The sequence below is a fragment of the Oreochromis niloticus genome, linkage group LG6 (genome assembly GCF_001858045.2).
Source record: "Oreochromis niloticus isolate F11D_XX linkage group LG6, O_niloticus_UMD_NMBU, whole genome shotgun sequence".
Classification (NCBI taxonomy): domain Eukaryota; kingdom Metazoa; phylum Chordata; class Actinopteri; order Cichliformes; family Cichlidae; genus Oreochromis; species Oreochromis niloticus.
In genome coordinates this window covers 33,514,025-33,527,572 of record NC_031971.2, presented here as the reverse complement: position 1 = coordinate 33,527,572, position 13,548 = coordinate 33,514,025, and the positions used below count along the sequence as shown (strand labels likewise).

The 13,548-nt window shown below is 39.7% G+C and overlaps 1 protein-coding gene and 1 pseudogene across 3 annotated transcripts; both read left to right on the top strand.

Annotated features, from left to right (window-relative positions):
* Window positions 1-268: 268 nt before the first annotated feature.
* LOC109202391 (kelch-like protein 10) lies at window positions 269-6,394 on the top strand (annotated as a pseudogene).
* A 203-nt stretch (window positions 6,395-6,597) lies between these two features.
* LOC100705298 (kelch-like protein 10) lies at window positions 6,598-11,559 on the top strand. Of its 3 annotated transcripts, none has more exons than XM_019359605.2 (5): window positions 6,598-6,771; window positions 7,879-8,362; window positions 8,766-9,380; window positions 10,145-10,294; window positions 11,082-11,559. In XM_019359605.2, the coding sequence occupies exons 1-5, from the start codon at window positions 6,623-6,625 to the stop codon at window positions 11,448-11,450; spliced, it is 1,767 nt and encodes a 588-aa protein (XP_019215150.1). In that variant the 5' UTR covers window positions 6,598-6,622; the 3' UTR covers window positions 11,451-11,559. The 3 variants fall into 3 exon arrangements, with proteins under 3 accessions (XP_019215150.1, XP_019215151.1, XP_025764186.1); XM_019359606.2 differs by having other exon boundaries at window positions 6,760-6,828; XM_025908401.1 differs by lacking the exon at window positions 6,598-6,771 and adding an exon at window positions 7,211-7,260.
* Window positions 11,560-13,548: the final 1,989 nt, after the last annotated feature.

The window sequence follows — 13,548 nt, the reverse complement described above, 5'->3', positions numbered from 1 at the left end:
CATAAAAGCTAAATATGAGCTAAATATGATATTGTAGTCCATAAGTGTGTTCAGAAGTGCTTATTTTAGCCGTTGCCCTCTGTGAAGCAAACATACAAAATGCTGTGTGCTATCTGTGAGGCTCATTTACAATCCATTAAAACCAAATCAAAACAAAGCTTTTAAGCAATGAAAGGTTATTGTTTTTTATTAAGTAGATATACATTTCAAAACAATTCTATGGGGTAACTGTTGCCAAGTCATTTTGATGTCATAAGCTTCCATTCCATAATCTCACAGTTAGATTTGATTTGGTGCTCAGAACTCTTTAAGACAAGCTGTATTGTATTGTAAGACAAACTTCAGACAAAAAAAAAGAAAAGCAGTCACAAAACTCAAGATGAGGGAAGAACAGCCTCCATACAAGTCGAGCTCAGTGTATAATGAACTCCGGTTTGAGGAAAAACTTTGTGATGCAATCATCAAAGTGGAGGATGTCGAATTTCCGGTTCACAAGATAATCCTGTGTAACTGTACCCCGTACTTCAGGTGAGTTGCTTACCTGATAATGGGGAGGAAAGATGACGATTTATTGATATCTTATCCACTGTTATCCACACAGTAAAATACACCAGAGTTACTAATCCTAAAAAGGTTGAACTCTGTTATGTAGTTATATGCTGTGCAAAAGTTTTGAGTTGCTTCTCATGTCGTTACGTTTTGCTTCGAACTAGACGATTTTTTAAAAGTACGCTTCAGCAATGGTTCTCAGAGGCTTTATTGAAGACTTTCAAAGGTTTTGTTTGGGCATTTTTCACCCTTTTCGGTCCAGTCCTTGTACCTGACCATTTTCAGAGGAATGCTTTTGTTTTGTTTTTGTTCATTTGTTTATTTGTTTGTTAAGCCATTTAAGCCAGAAATGGTTATGGAAGGGAAACAGGGACTGTAACTGAGAAAAATGTACTGGAAATTCCATAAGGAAAAGAAACGGGCTGAGATATCCCAAATTACACAATAACTAGACTGAAGATCAGTGGAAACAGGCCTTATGGAGTTGATTGAAATATTTGTCAAAGATATACAACATTGAGTGTCTAGAATCAGCTGTAAAACATGGTGGCGGCTCTGTCACTGCATTTTGTTTGGCAATAGCTTCATATACATACTGCCAATGTAATAGATCCAACACTCAAGCTCACTAAACATGTACAAACTCTGTTTTGGAGTTATATCCTCTACGGCAATACCCATAAGGAAAAGAAATAGTGAAAAAAGACTTGCATAAGATGTGGCCTACTTCATATAGTGAATCATATAAGGCTTATGTGATTTACTCATGAAAGTGGCCACTTTCTCATTACTTTCATATATTGTTTTAGTAAGTATCCAAAACATACAAGTTTCATTTATACAATTTTTCAAGGGATCTTATATCTGTTTTCACTCTTGTATGCTTTTCATACAAGTTTCACACAAGACAGATACAAACTTTATAAGATTTATATATATCTTTTCCATATGGGTATGGACTAGACATCACAAGACTATCACAATAATCACATAGTAACGCATGCAATTAGGTGATCATTTCCATTCCAGTCACTTGATTTGATATATTTATCCTGCTTGTGCATGATGTAGTTTATTATCTTGTTGCTTCCACGCCTTTTAAAATTCTCTGCTGTCTCCATCTCTACCCTCAGAGCTCTCTTCACCTCCTGTAACGACCCAGACAAACAGGTCTTCAACATACCTGGCTTGTCTCCTGAGATGATGGCACTCATCATTGACTTTGCATACACTGGCAGTGTTTCCGTAACGGAGGAAAACGCAGTGGAACTTCTCATGGCAGCCGATCAATTCAATGTAATGGACATTGTAAACATCTGCGGTGACTTCCTCGGGGTACAACTCTGCCCAGAGAACTGCGTTGGCATTTGGAAGTTCACAAAAGTACACTTATCACCCGAACTACGTGCCAAGGCCTACCACTACATCATCAGTAACTTTGAGCAGGTGGTTCTTCAGGAGGAGTTCCTGCAGCTAACTGTGGAGGAACTTGGTGATATTCTTAAAAGAGATGACCTCAATGTACAGTGTGAGACCACTGTGTATGAAGCACTTTTAAAGTGGATTAGCCATGTGCCTGCAGAACGGGAACAACACCTCACCGCTCTGTTGTCTAAGGTGTATAAACTTCCATTACTACATTTAGTTTGGGCTTACATCTTCAGCATTCATGTCATAGATTGAGTCAATCCATCTGGGTGTAAGGATGCTTTAATATCTCGAGATTAAGATCATTAAAACCGTATCAGATAGCTGCACACATATTATAGAATAAATTGTATTTATTTAGTATAGTTGCTAGGCTTATGACTAAAAACTGTCCGTAACAAGTACAACCATTCTCCCCTGTTTGTGTTCCGCAGCTTTATTTTATTGTATGTTATTGATTTTTTTTTATATAAAGTTAAACTTATCACATTAGATTTAAAATTTATCTTCATTAGAACTGTACAAGCTGATATAGTTGAAATTCAATGTTTCCGTTTTCTAAGTCCTATTCTCTTCTGTTGTCTCTCGGTAGGTCCGACTGGGACTGATGACTTTAGACTACCTAAGGGAAAATGTGCGGCGCAATGAGCTGGTGTGCACCAATTCTGAGCGTCTGTCCATGATAAATGATGCCATCTTATTCGTACAAAATATGACCAACAGACCCTATGTGTTTCGCCTCTGTCCCCGTTTTGGTCCTCCCCGGCTGCCTCATTCCATCCTGCTGGCCATTGGGGATGGCGTGGCCGTGGTCCAACTAACGCCATCGAGGCCTACGATTATCGGGCTGAATGCTGGGTCAAAGTAACAAACAACCTGGAGCATCCTCGTGCCTATCATGGAGCCGCCTTCCTCAACGGGTACATCTACTCCATTGGTGGCTTCGACAGGGTGGGGCATCTCAACAGCGTCCGTAGGTTTGACCTGACCACTCGCACCTGGAATGAGGTGGCACCGATGTACTGCCGCCGCTGCTATGTGAGCGTGACTGTGTTGAACGGGTTCATCTATGCCATGGGAGGCTACGACGGGCATGTACGACTCAGCAGTGCAGAGCGCTATCAACCTGAAATCAACCAGTGGAGTCTTATTGCATCCATGCATGAACAGAGGAGCGATGCCAGCTGCACAACACTTCACAGCCGGGTGGGTAAAGTAAAAGAGCAGCAGAGAAATAGAGTAGGGTCTCAGGCACACAGGCCTAGAGACCTGTTAGCAACCTTTTGGTTACAACCAGTTGCTAGTGAAAAATATGTATTCCTCGGCTGGTTAGGGAGTGTTTGTATGAAAAACACTGACTTCTACAAATAGTTTGTGAGTGTTTGCAGACAAGTCAGAGTATTCCATGCAAACCTCTGGTGTGCTCAACAGTCTTCTAATGACCAAAGCAAAGCAGGAGGTTTGTGGTGCAACACCTTCTTTGTTACAATTTCACACTAGTGACACCCATCAACCTCCAGCTACCACTTGCCAACCAGTCAGGGAATACACATTTTTTACAGCGAAGCTAGGTGCAAGATAGGTGACAAACTGGTTTCTAAGCTAGAGTGATGAAGGCCTAAATTGAACAAAACTACACCTGTAAGCCTGTAATAGTGATAATAAGGAAAACAGAACTAATTAAAACAATTAGCTTTTTTTTTAATTTTGAAAGCCAGAGACTAAATGTCTAAATGTCAGTCTGTATCAGAAGAATTTATAGTGTTCATTGTTGTGTTGATCATGTAAAAGAAAAGGCTTTTGAAAAAGCTTTTAAGTTCACAGAATATAATAGCATGCAACTAGTGAAAAACATGAACTCATAAAAGTATAGTTTAAAAAGTTGAAAAATATACTAATATATATTTTTTTTTACTAAGAAAAGTAAAAATACTTAATGTCCCTTTTTTGTCTTCAGATTTACATTTGTGGTGGATTCAATGGGATCGAGTTTCTGCAGACAGCTGAATATTACAACCCAGAGACCAACCAGTGGACGATGATCAGTCCCATGAACAGCCGCCGCAGTGGGATAGGTGTCATTGCATATGCGGATCATGTCTTTGCAGTAAGACCAGAAAGTAGTGCTCACACTCACGTAACATACATATCACATCTGTAATGTGTCTTGATCATGAAGGCTGACAGATTTGGCTGACAAAGAATTTTGCAAACTTTGTTTTGTATTTATCAATGATCAGATTCATATCCTGACCACAGGTTCAGAGAAGGCATTCTTACTCATTAATTTAACTGATTAGTGATGTTTCTGCTCCATGTATTTTTTCATTTCATGATGTAAATGTGCCCCATTCCCAAAATGTTGATGATTTCACATTTCCTCATCGTTCCACTAGGGGAAATATTTTAGAGACAATTTCAAACTTATCCTCCAACACCTTTAGAAAAATAAGCAAAGTGATGAGCACTCATTCTCTGGGGACAGTAGGTATTTTAGCTGTAAATCTGTCCTGCTATTTGCCTTAAAACCACAGACATAGTTGATTGCAGCTACACCCTTTGGTAAAAAGCAAAGATTGTGTAGTCTCATCTTCGGTGACACACTTCTTTATTTAGCTAGCTACTCTTGAAGATTTATTTTCTATTCACACTAAGTCTTTATTCAAAAAAAGAAAAAATTATTATCAGCAGAATGCAGTGACCTTATCCTGGTGCTGACCTCGGGGTCTTTGATCAGGCTTTTCGGCCCCAACGCCTGTCAGGGATACTTTAATCTATTACAGGAAGAAAGGACTGAAACTCAGTGATCCTTTTTAAACTAAAGGCAAAAGAGCTGTGAAGACAACTGAAAACATAAATACTTCACAATCATTTTACCCATGCATTTACTTTTAGGTTGGTGGCTTTGATGGAAACAACCGTCTGCACACCGCTGAGGCTTACAACCCGCAAACCAATACGTGGAACCATGTGTCCTCTATGTTGAACCGCCGCAGCAACTTTGGCATTGAGGTAATCAATGATCGCCTCTTTGCTGTCGGGGGCTTCAACGGCTTCACCACCACTTTCAAAGTTGAGTACTACGACGCTTCAACCAACCGGTGGTTTAAAGCGCGTCACATGGCGATTTTCCGCAGTGCCCTGAGCTGCTGTGTGGTGTCCGGACATGCCAACCTGTCTGAATACGCATTCCACATTCCACGTGACATCCCGACACTTTTAAATGTGCCAGAAGAAGCAGCGGATTCAGCAGAGTCCACGTAACACCTTTAAAATGAAGTACTGCCATGTTTCAAGATCTGGGACTCCAACATGAAGGACTGAAATAAATCTTTAGAGCATCAAACCGCTGGTGAACTGGACTTTTTTTGTAGATATTTCAAAAACTTTAAGTGTGTGTGTGAGGAGACCGTGCACTGCAGATACTGAGTTTCATCAAGAGAACGCCATTGCAACAATAACAAATTTAAAAGATTTATTAATTCCCTGTAAGACATGGCTGCTGAGTAGCCATAACAGACATGCACACAGGGTGACCAGATCATGATAAGTCGCATGTGGGACTTTTCCAACTCTTCTGATGCTGAATTGACTGATTTATGACTGATTTATGAATTTACTGAAAACATTTCTTACATTTTTCTTATTGCAAGCAGAAGGCTGTCCCGGGATTGTTCCTGCTGCTCCACTTCATTTTATAAAGACTCTAAATCAAACTCTTTCCATTATAATTTTCTAATTCTAGGATGATGTTTTCATACACACATCTACATCAAACCAGTCTTGTTACATACAACCTGCTTTTAGTCTTATATATTATATCTTTGAGCAATTGGTCAACAGCAGATCTGCTACGCATGTGCAGTCTGTGCTCAGACAGGTGACTGCTTGCACCTGTCTGAGGTAACACTGTCAAACACCGTCATTATAACAGTCTTGTACTATATATACAGTACGTATATTATAGTGTTGGTTTATAAAATTTATTTAGAACACAAACCTGTGTTTTGTTTGTTTATTTGTTTGTTTTTTTACTACTATAGTACATCAGTAAAGTGCAGGAGCCCATTTTTCCAGCCAGATAAAAGTGTGATACAATCCAAGAAAGAAGCTTAGCCATGAATCATACTATGTAATATCTGTGTTTGGCACTGTCATGTATTTTTAGCATCATATTTTTAATAAGAAATATTTTGGCTTGTGTAGTAGGAAAAGTACAGGGGAAATAATGAAATGTCCAGGAAAAATTGTGGCAATGAGCTTGCATGCATAAAAGCTAAATATGAGCTAAATATGATATTGTAGTCCATAAGTGCGTTCAGAAGTGCTTATTTTAGCCGTTGCCCTCTGTGAAGCAAACATACAAAATGCTGTGTGCTATCTGTGAGGCTCATTTACAATCCATTAAAACCAAATCAAAACAAAGCTTTTAAGCAATGAAAGGTTATTGTTTTTTATTAAGTAGATATACATTTCAAAACAATTCTATGGGGTAACTGTTGCCAAGTCATTTTGATGTCATAAGCTTCCATTCCATAATCTCACAGTTAGATTTGATTTGGTGCTCAGAACTCTTTAAGACAAGCTGTATTGTATTGTAAGACAAACTTCAGACAAAAAAAGAAAAGCAGTCACAAAACTCAAGATGAGGGAAGAACAGCCTCCATACAAGTCGAGCTCAGTGTATAATGAACTCCGGTTTGAGGAAAAACTTTGTGATGCAATCATCAAAGTGGAGGATGTCGAATTTCCGGTTCACAAGATAATCCTGTGTAACTGTACCCCGTACTTCAGGTGAGTTGCTTACCTGATAATGGGGAGGAAAGATGACGATTTATACCCCAGAAAAATGTAATTCATGGTCTTAGTCTGTGAAACAGTGCCAACAAAAAGGATAAAAAGACTTTGTCACAGTCAACTGACAGATACACTCAAAACATAACGCAAACATTTGCCAGCAGTGCAGATTTTATTTTTACCTTTAAAAAACACTGTGAAGCACTTGGTGATTGCATGAACTAAATTCAGACAGTTTGAGCTGAAGTTTAATTTATGTGTTTCATTTATGTGTAAATTACATTAATATCTTATCCACTGTTATCCACACAGTAAAATACACCAGAGTTACTAATCCTAAAAAGGTTGAACTCTGTTATGTAGTTATATGCTGTGCAAAAGTTTTGAGTTGCTTCTCATGTCGTTACGTTTTGCTTCGAACTAGACGATTTTTTAAAAGTACGCTTCAGCAATGGTTCTCAGAGGCTTTATTGAAGACTTTCAAAGGTTTTGTTTGGGCATTTTTCTCCCTTTTCGGTCCAGTCCTTGTACCTGACCATTTTCAGAGGAATGCTTTTGTTTTGTTTTTGTTCATTTGTTTATTTGTTTGTTAAGCCATTTAAGCCAGAAATGGTTATGGAAGGGAAACAGGGACTGTAACTGAGAAAAATGTACTGGAAATTCCATAAGGAAAAGAAACGGGCTGAGATATCCCAAATTACACAATAACTAGACTGAAGATCAGTGGAAACAGGCCTTATGGAGTTGATTGAAATATTTGTCAAAGATATACAACATTGAGTGTCTAGAATCAGCTGTAAAACATGGTGGCGGCTCTGTCACTGCATTTTGTTTGGGAATAGCTTCATATACATACTGCCAATGTAATAGATCCAACACTCAAGCTCACTAAACATGTACAAACTCTGTTTTGGAGTTATATCCTCTACGGCAATATGGACTAGGCTATCACAATAATCACATAGTAACGCATGCAATTAGGTGATCATTTCCATTCCAGTCACTTGATTTGATATATTTATCCTGCTTGTGCATGATGTAGTTTATTATCTTGTTGCTTCCACGCCTTTTAAATATCTCTGCTGTCTCCATCTCTACCCTCAGAGCTCTCTTCACCTCCTGGAGCGACCCAGACAAACAGGTCTTCAACATACCTGGCTTGTCTCCTGAGATGATGGCACTCATCATTGACTTTGCATACACTGGCAGTGTTTCCGTAACGGAGGAAAACGCAGTGGAACTTCTCATGGCAGCCGATCAATTCAATGTAATGGACATTGTAAAAATCTGCGGTGACTTCCTCGGGGAACAACTCTGCCCAGAGAACTGCGTTGGCATTTGGAAGTTCACAAAAGTACACTTATCACCCGAACTACGTGCCAAGGCCTACCACTACATCATCAGTAACTTTGAGCAGGTGGTTCTTCAGGAGGAGTTCCTGCAGCTAACTGTGGAGGAACTTGGTGATATTCTTAAAAGAGATGACCTCAATGTACAGTGTGAGAACACTGTGTATGAAGCACTTTTAAAGTGGATTAGCCATGTGCCTGCAGAACGGGAACAACACCTCACCGCTCTGTTGTCTAAGGTGTATAAACTTCCATTACTACATTTAGTTTGGGCTTACATCTTCAGCATTCATGTCATAGATTGAGTCAATCCATCTGGGTGTAAGGATGCTTTAATATCTCGAGATTAAGATCATTAAAACCGTATCAGAAAGCTGCACACATATTATAGAATAAATTGTATTTATTTAGTATAGTTGCTAGGCTTATGACTAAAAACTGTCCGTAACAAGTACAACCATTCTCCCCTGTTTGTGTTCCGCAGCTTTATTTTATTGTATGTTATTGATTTTTTTTTATATAAAGTTAAACTTATCACATTAGATTTAAAATTTATCTTCATTAGAACTGTACAAGCTGATATAGTTGAAATTCAATGTTTCCGTTTTCTAAGTCCTATTCTCTTCTGTTGTCTCTCGGTAGGTCCGACTGGGACTGATGACTTTAGACTACCTAAGGGAAAATGTGCGGCGCAATGAGCTGGTGTGCACCAATTCTGAGCGTCTGTCCATGATAAATGATGCCATCTTATTCGTACAAAATATGACCAACAGACCCTATGTGTTTCGCCTCTGTCCCCGTTTTGGTCCTCCCCGGCTGCCTCATTCCATCCTGCTGGCCATTGGGGGATGGCGTGGCCGTGGTCCAACTAACGCCATCGAGGCCTACGATTATCGGGCTGAATGCTGGGTCAAAGTAACAAACAACCTGCAGCATCCTCGTGCCTATCATGGAGCCGCCTTCCTCAACGGGTACATCTACTCCATTGGTGGCTTCGACAGGGTGGGGCATCTCAACAGCGTCCATAGGTTTGACCTGACCACTCGCACCTGGAATGAGGTGGCACCGATGTACTGCCGTCGCTGCTATGTGAGCGTGACTGTGTTGAACGGGTTCATCTATGCCATGGGAGGCTACGACGGGCATGTACGACTCAGCAGTGCAGAGCGCTATCAACCTGAAATCAACCAGTGGAGTCTTATTGCATCCATGCATGAACAGAGGAGCGATGCCAGCTGCACAACACTTCACAGCCGGGTGGGTAAAGTAAAAGAGCAGCAGAGAAATAGAGTAGGGTCTCAGGCACACAGGCCTAGAGACCTGTTAGCAACCTTTTGGTTACAACCAGTTGCTAGTGAAAAATATGTATTCCTCGGCTGGTTAGGGAGTGTTTGTATGAAAAACACTGACTTCTACAAATAGTTTGTGAGTGTTTGCAGACAAGTCAGAGTATTCCATGCAAACCTCTGGTGTGCTCAACAGTCTTCTAATGACCAAAGCAAAGCAGGAGGTTTGTGGTGCAACACCTTCTTTGTTACAATTTCACACTAGTGACACCCATCAACCTCCAGCTACCACTTGCCAACCAGTCAGGGAATACACATTTTTTACAGCGAAGCGAGGTGCAAGATAGGTGACAAACTGGTTTCTAAGCTAGAGTGATGAAGGCCTAAATTGAACAAAACTACACCTGTAAAACTACCTGTAAGCCTGTAATAGTGATAATAAGGAAAACAGAACTAATTAAAACAATTAGCTTTTTTTTTTATTTTTGAAAGGCAGAGACTAAATGTCTAGATGTCAGTCTGTATCAGAAGAATTTATAGTGTTCATTGTTGTGTTGATCATGTAAAAGAAAAGGCTTTTGAAAAAGCTTTTAAGTTCACAGAATATAATAGCATGCAACTAGTGAAAAACATGAACTCATAAAAGTATAGTTTAAAAAGTTGAAAAATATACTAATATATATTTTTTTTTACTAAGAAAAGTAAAAATACTTAATGTCCCTTTTTTGTCTTCAGATTTACATTTGTGGTGGATTCAATGGGATCGAGTTTCTGCAGACAGCTGAATATTACAACCCAGAGACCAACCAGTGGACGATGATCAGTCCCATGAACAGCCGCCGCAGTGGGATAGGTGTCATTGCATATGCGGATCATGTCTTTGCAGTAAGACCCGAAAGTAGTGCTCACACTCATGTAACATACATATCACATCTGTAAGTGTCTTCATCATGAAGGCTGACAGATTTGGCTGACAAAGAATTTTGCAAACTTTGTTTTGTATTTATCAATGATCAGATTCATATCCTGACCACAGGTTCAGAGAAGGCATTCTTACTCATTAATTTAACTGATTAGTGATGTTTCTGCTCCATGTATTTTTTCATTTCATGATGTAAATGTGCCCCATTCCCAAAATGTTGATGATTTCACATTTCCTCATCGTTCCACTAGGGGAAATATTTTAGAGACAATTTCAAACTTATCCTCCAACACCTTTAGAAAAATAAGCAAAGTGATGAGCACTCATTCTCTGGGGACAGTAGGTATTTTAGCTGTAAATCTGTCCTGCTATTTGCCTTAAAACCACAGACATAGTTGATTGCAGCTACACCCTTTGGTAAAAAGCAAAGATTGTGTAGTCTCATCTTCGGTGACACACTTCTTTATTTAGCTAGCTACTCTTGAAGATTTATTTTCTATTCACACTAAGTCTTTATTCAAAAAAAGAAAAAATTATTATCAGCAGAATGCAGTGACCTTATCCTGGTGCTGACCTCGGGGTCTTTGATCAGGCTTTTCGGCCCCAACGCCTGTCAGGGATACTTTAATCTATTACAGGAAGAAAGGCCTGAAACTCAGTGATCCTTTTTAAACTAAAGGCAAAAGAGCTGTGAAGACAACTGAAAACATAAATACTTCACAATCATTTTACCCATGCATTTACTTTTAGGTTGGTGGCTTTGATGGAAACAACCGTCTGCACACCGCTGAGGCTTACAACCCGCAAACCAATACGTGGAACCATGTGTCCTCTATGTTGAACCGCCGCAGCAACTTTGGCATTGAGGTAATCAATGATCGCCTCTTTGCTGTCGGGGGCTTCAACGGCTTCACCACCACTTTCAAAGTTGAGTACTACGACGCTTCAACCAACCGGTGGTTTAAAGCGCGTCACATGGCGATTTTCCGCAGTGCCCTGAGCTGCTGTGTGGTGTCCGGACATTCCAACCTGTCTGAATACGCATTCCACATTCCACGTGACATCCCGACACTTTTAAATGTGCCAGAAGAAGCAGCGGATTCAGCGGAGTCCACGTAACACCTTTAAAATGAAGTACTGCCATGTTTCAAGATCTGGGACTCCAACATGAAGGACTGAAATAAATCTTTAGAGCATCAAACCGCTGGTGAACTGGACATTTTTTTGTAGATATTTCAAAAACTTTAAGTGTGTGTGTGAGGAGACCGTGCACTGCAGATACTGAGTTTCATCAAGAGAACGCCATTGCCACAATAACAAATTTAAAAGATTTATTAATTCCCTGTAAGACATGGCTGCTGAGTAGCCATAACAGACATGCACACAGGGTGACCAGATCACGATAAGTCGCATGTGGGACTTTTGAGCAGGGATGTATCCATAGGTCTTTTTTGAGCAATTTCTGACAATTTCTGAATCTTTAACAAATATGACACACATATACTGTGTTGCTTCACACCATCTTTTGTCTTGTGTGAAACACAAAAATAACTCTATTTCTCAGTATGCATTTCATCTGCTTTGTGGTATTTTCCACTATATTGCATAGAATTAAATATTTGTTTATGATAAAAAGCATGACCTTTTTATTTACTAAGGAAAGTTCAGTCTTTATGTCAGCAAGTAAAATTGAATTTAATTGAATTATGGTTGCGAAAATAGCGCAAAAACTCAAAAGTGACCTGTACATGAATAAAATGTGTTTTTCCTGTAGTGTTTCATCTTAAAGCACAAATGTCAGCCTCATGATGTCACTGGAGGAAATACCAATGGGTCACCAAAGTCAGAGTCATCATCTGTGGATGAAGAATTTCTGTACAAAAGCCTCCGCCAATCGAGTGACAAGACAGAGCGCACTAATTTTACAGTCCATTTGAAAATAAAATCTGATATTATTGCATTTGCAATGTGGCTAGAGCCTTAGATTTACTGTTTAGGAACCATAAATGTGTGTACTACTGCCACTGCCGAAGCAAACCATCAAGCTGTTGTTGGATCTGCATCATACTGAGCCAAAGCGTTGAATCAAGCGACAGACAGAACAGTCGACAGTGCCATCTCTAGAGCAATGCCCTGGCATGGGTAATAAATGGTTTTACATTGTATTCAGCATTCACACTGAAAATGGAGCTGTAGTCAGTGAAACATCAATATACCATGTGAACAACAGTGTATGTGTTTTTTAAAAGTAGAATTTGTTTTGAAATTACAAGGCAGAGTAAGGAAACCTGCTGCCAATACTGGCCTATTACCATATTCTTCTGTTAGCTGTCACCTGACTGCAAAAATTATTTCAAGCGCTAAGCTAATGTGCTGATATAAATCAAGAGGTCCACATCGCATCAGAAATTATACTCACTGCAGCCTGGAGGAGTGACGTCTCTCCTCACTCAGCCATTGCTGTAAAATTGTGGTTTATGGGGTTGATGTGGTGAGCAGGAACTTAGGAGCCAGTCCCGTGTGACCTATGATTGATTGTCAGCTTCGAGTGCTCACCTGTGCAGCATCCAAAGATGGTGGTGGATAAGCATATTCATGGCTGCCCGTCTTGACCTTTACGAAGTAATTAAGGGCCTGAGCTCACTGAAAAGAGCTGAGTGCTCATGTGCTCCACAAAGCTGCACTGGACCTCAGTGAGTTGCCTGCCTCACCTCCAGAAATTAGGTATTTGAAATCCATTTCATGCTGTCAGGGTATGGTTGAACAGCAGCATAGATACGGCATTCATTTGTTAGTAATGTTGTTAAATAATTCAATTCATAAATCAAACAATTTTTTTTTTATCACAAATGAAGGAAAAATGTATTCTCCTGAAGAAGAGCATTTTTAAAAGAGATACACACTACAGAGAGCTTCTTCTCTTTACTTGTGCTCTGACAGCTGTGACCGCTCCAGCGCTGCACAAACCTAAACACTCGCTCCCTGACCTTATCTGTGAGGCTTCCAACAAACCGAGCTGCTAAATTGGACGGACTTTTAAACGGGTACTTCAGAGAAACCAAGCAAGTAGATTGGGACAGGCCTTTAAATTGGAGTTCATTTTTTGAGAGACAATTTAAATGACACTAATAAAACTCTGTCAAGTTTCATGTCTATTAAGCCAGAAATGTTACTATTACTATCTCTGCCTTAACCACTCTTTAGGAAGATTTTCTAG

Bases quoted from the DNA above. Each gene is read 5' to 3' on its own strand.
- LOC100705298 (XM_019359605.2), top strand. From the start codon at position 6,623: ATGAGGGAAGAACAGCCTCCATACAAGTCGAGCTCAGTGTATAATGAA. The intron at 6,772-7,878 runs GTGAGTTGCTTA...CTCTACCCTCAG, and splicing joins AACTGTACCCCGTACTTCAG to AGCTCTCTTCACCTCCTGGA. The intron at 10,295-11,081 runs GTAAGACCCGAA...ATTTACTTTTAG, and splicing joins ATGCGGATCATGTCTTTGCA to GTTGGTGGCTTTGATGGAAA.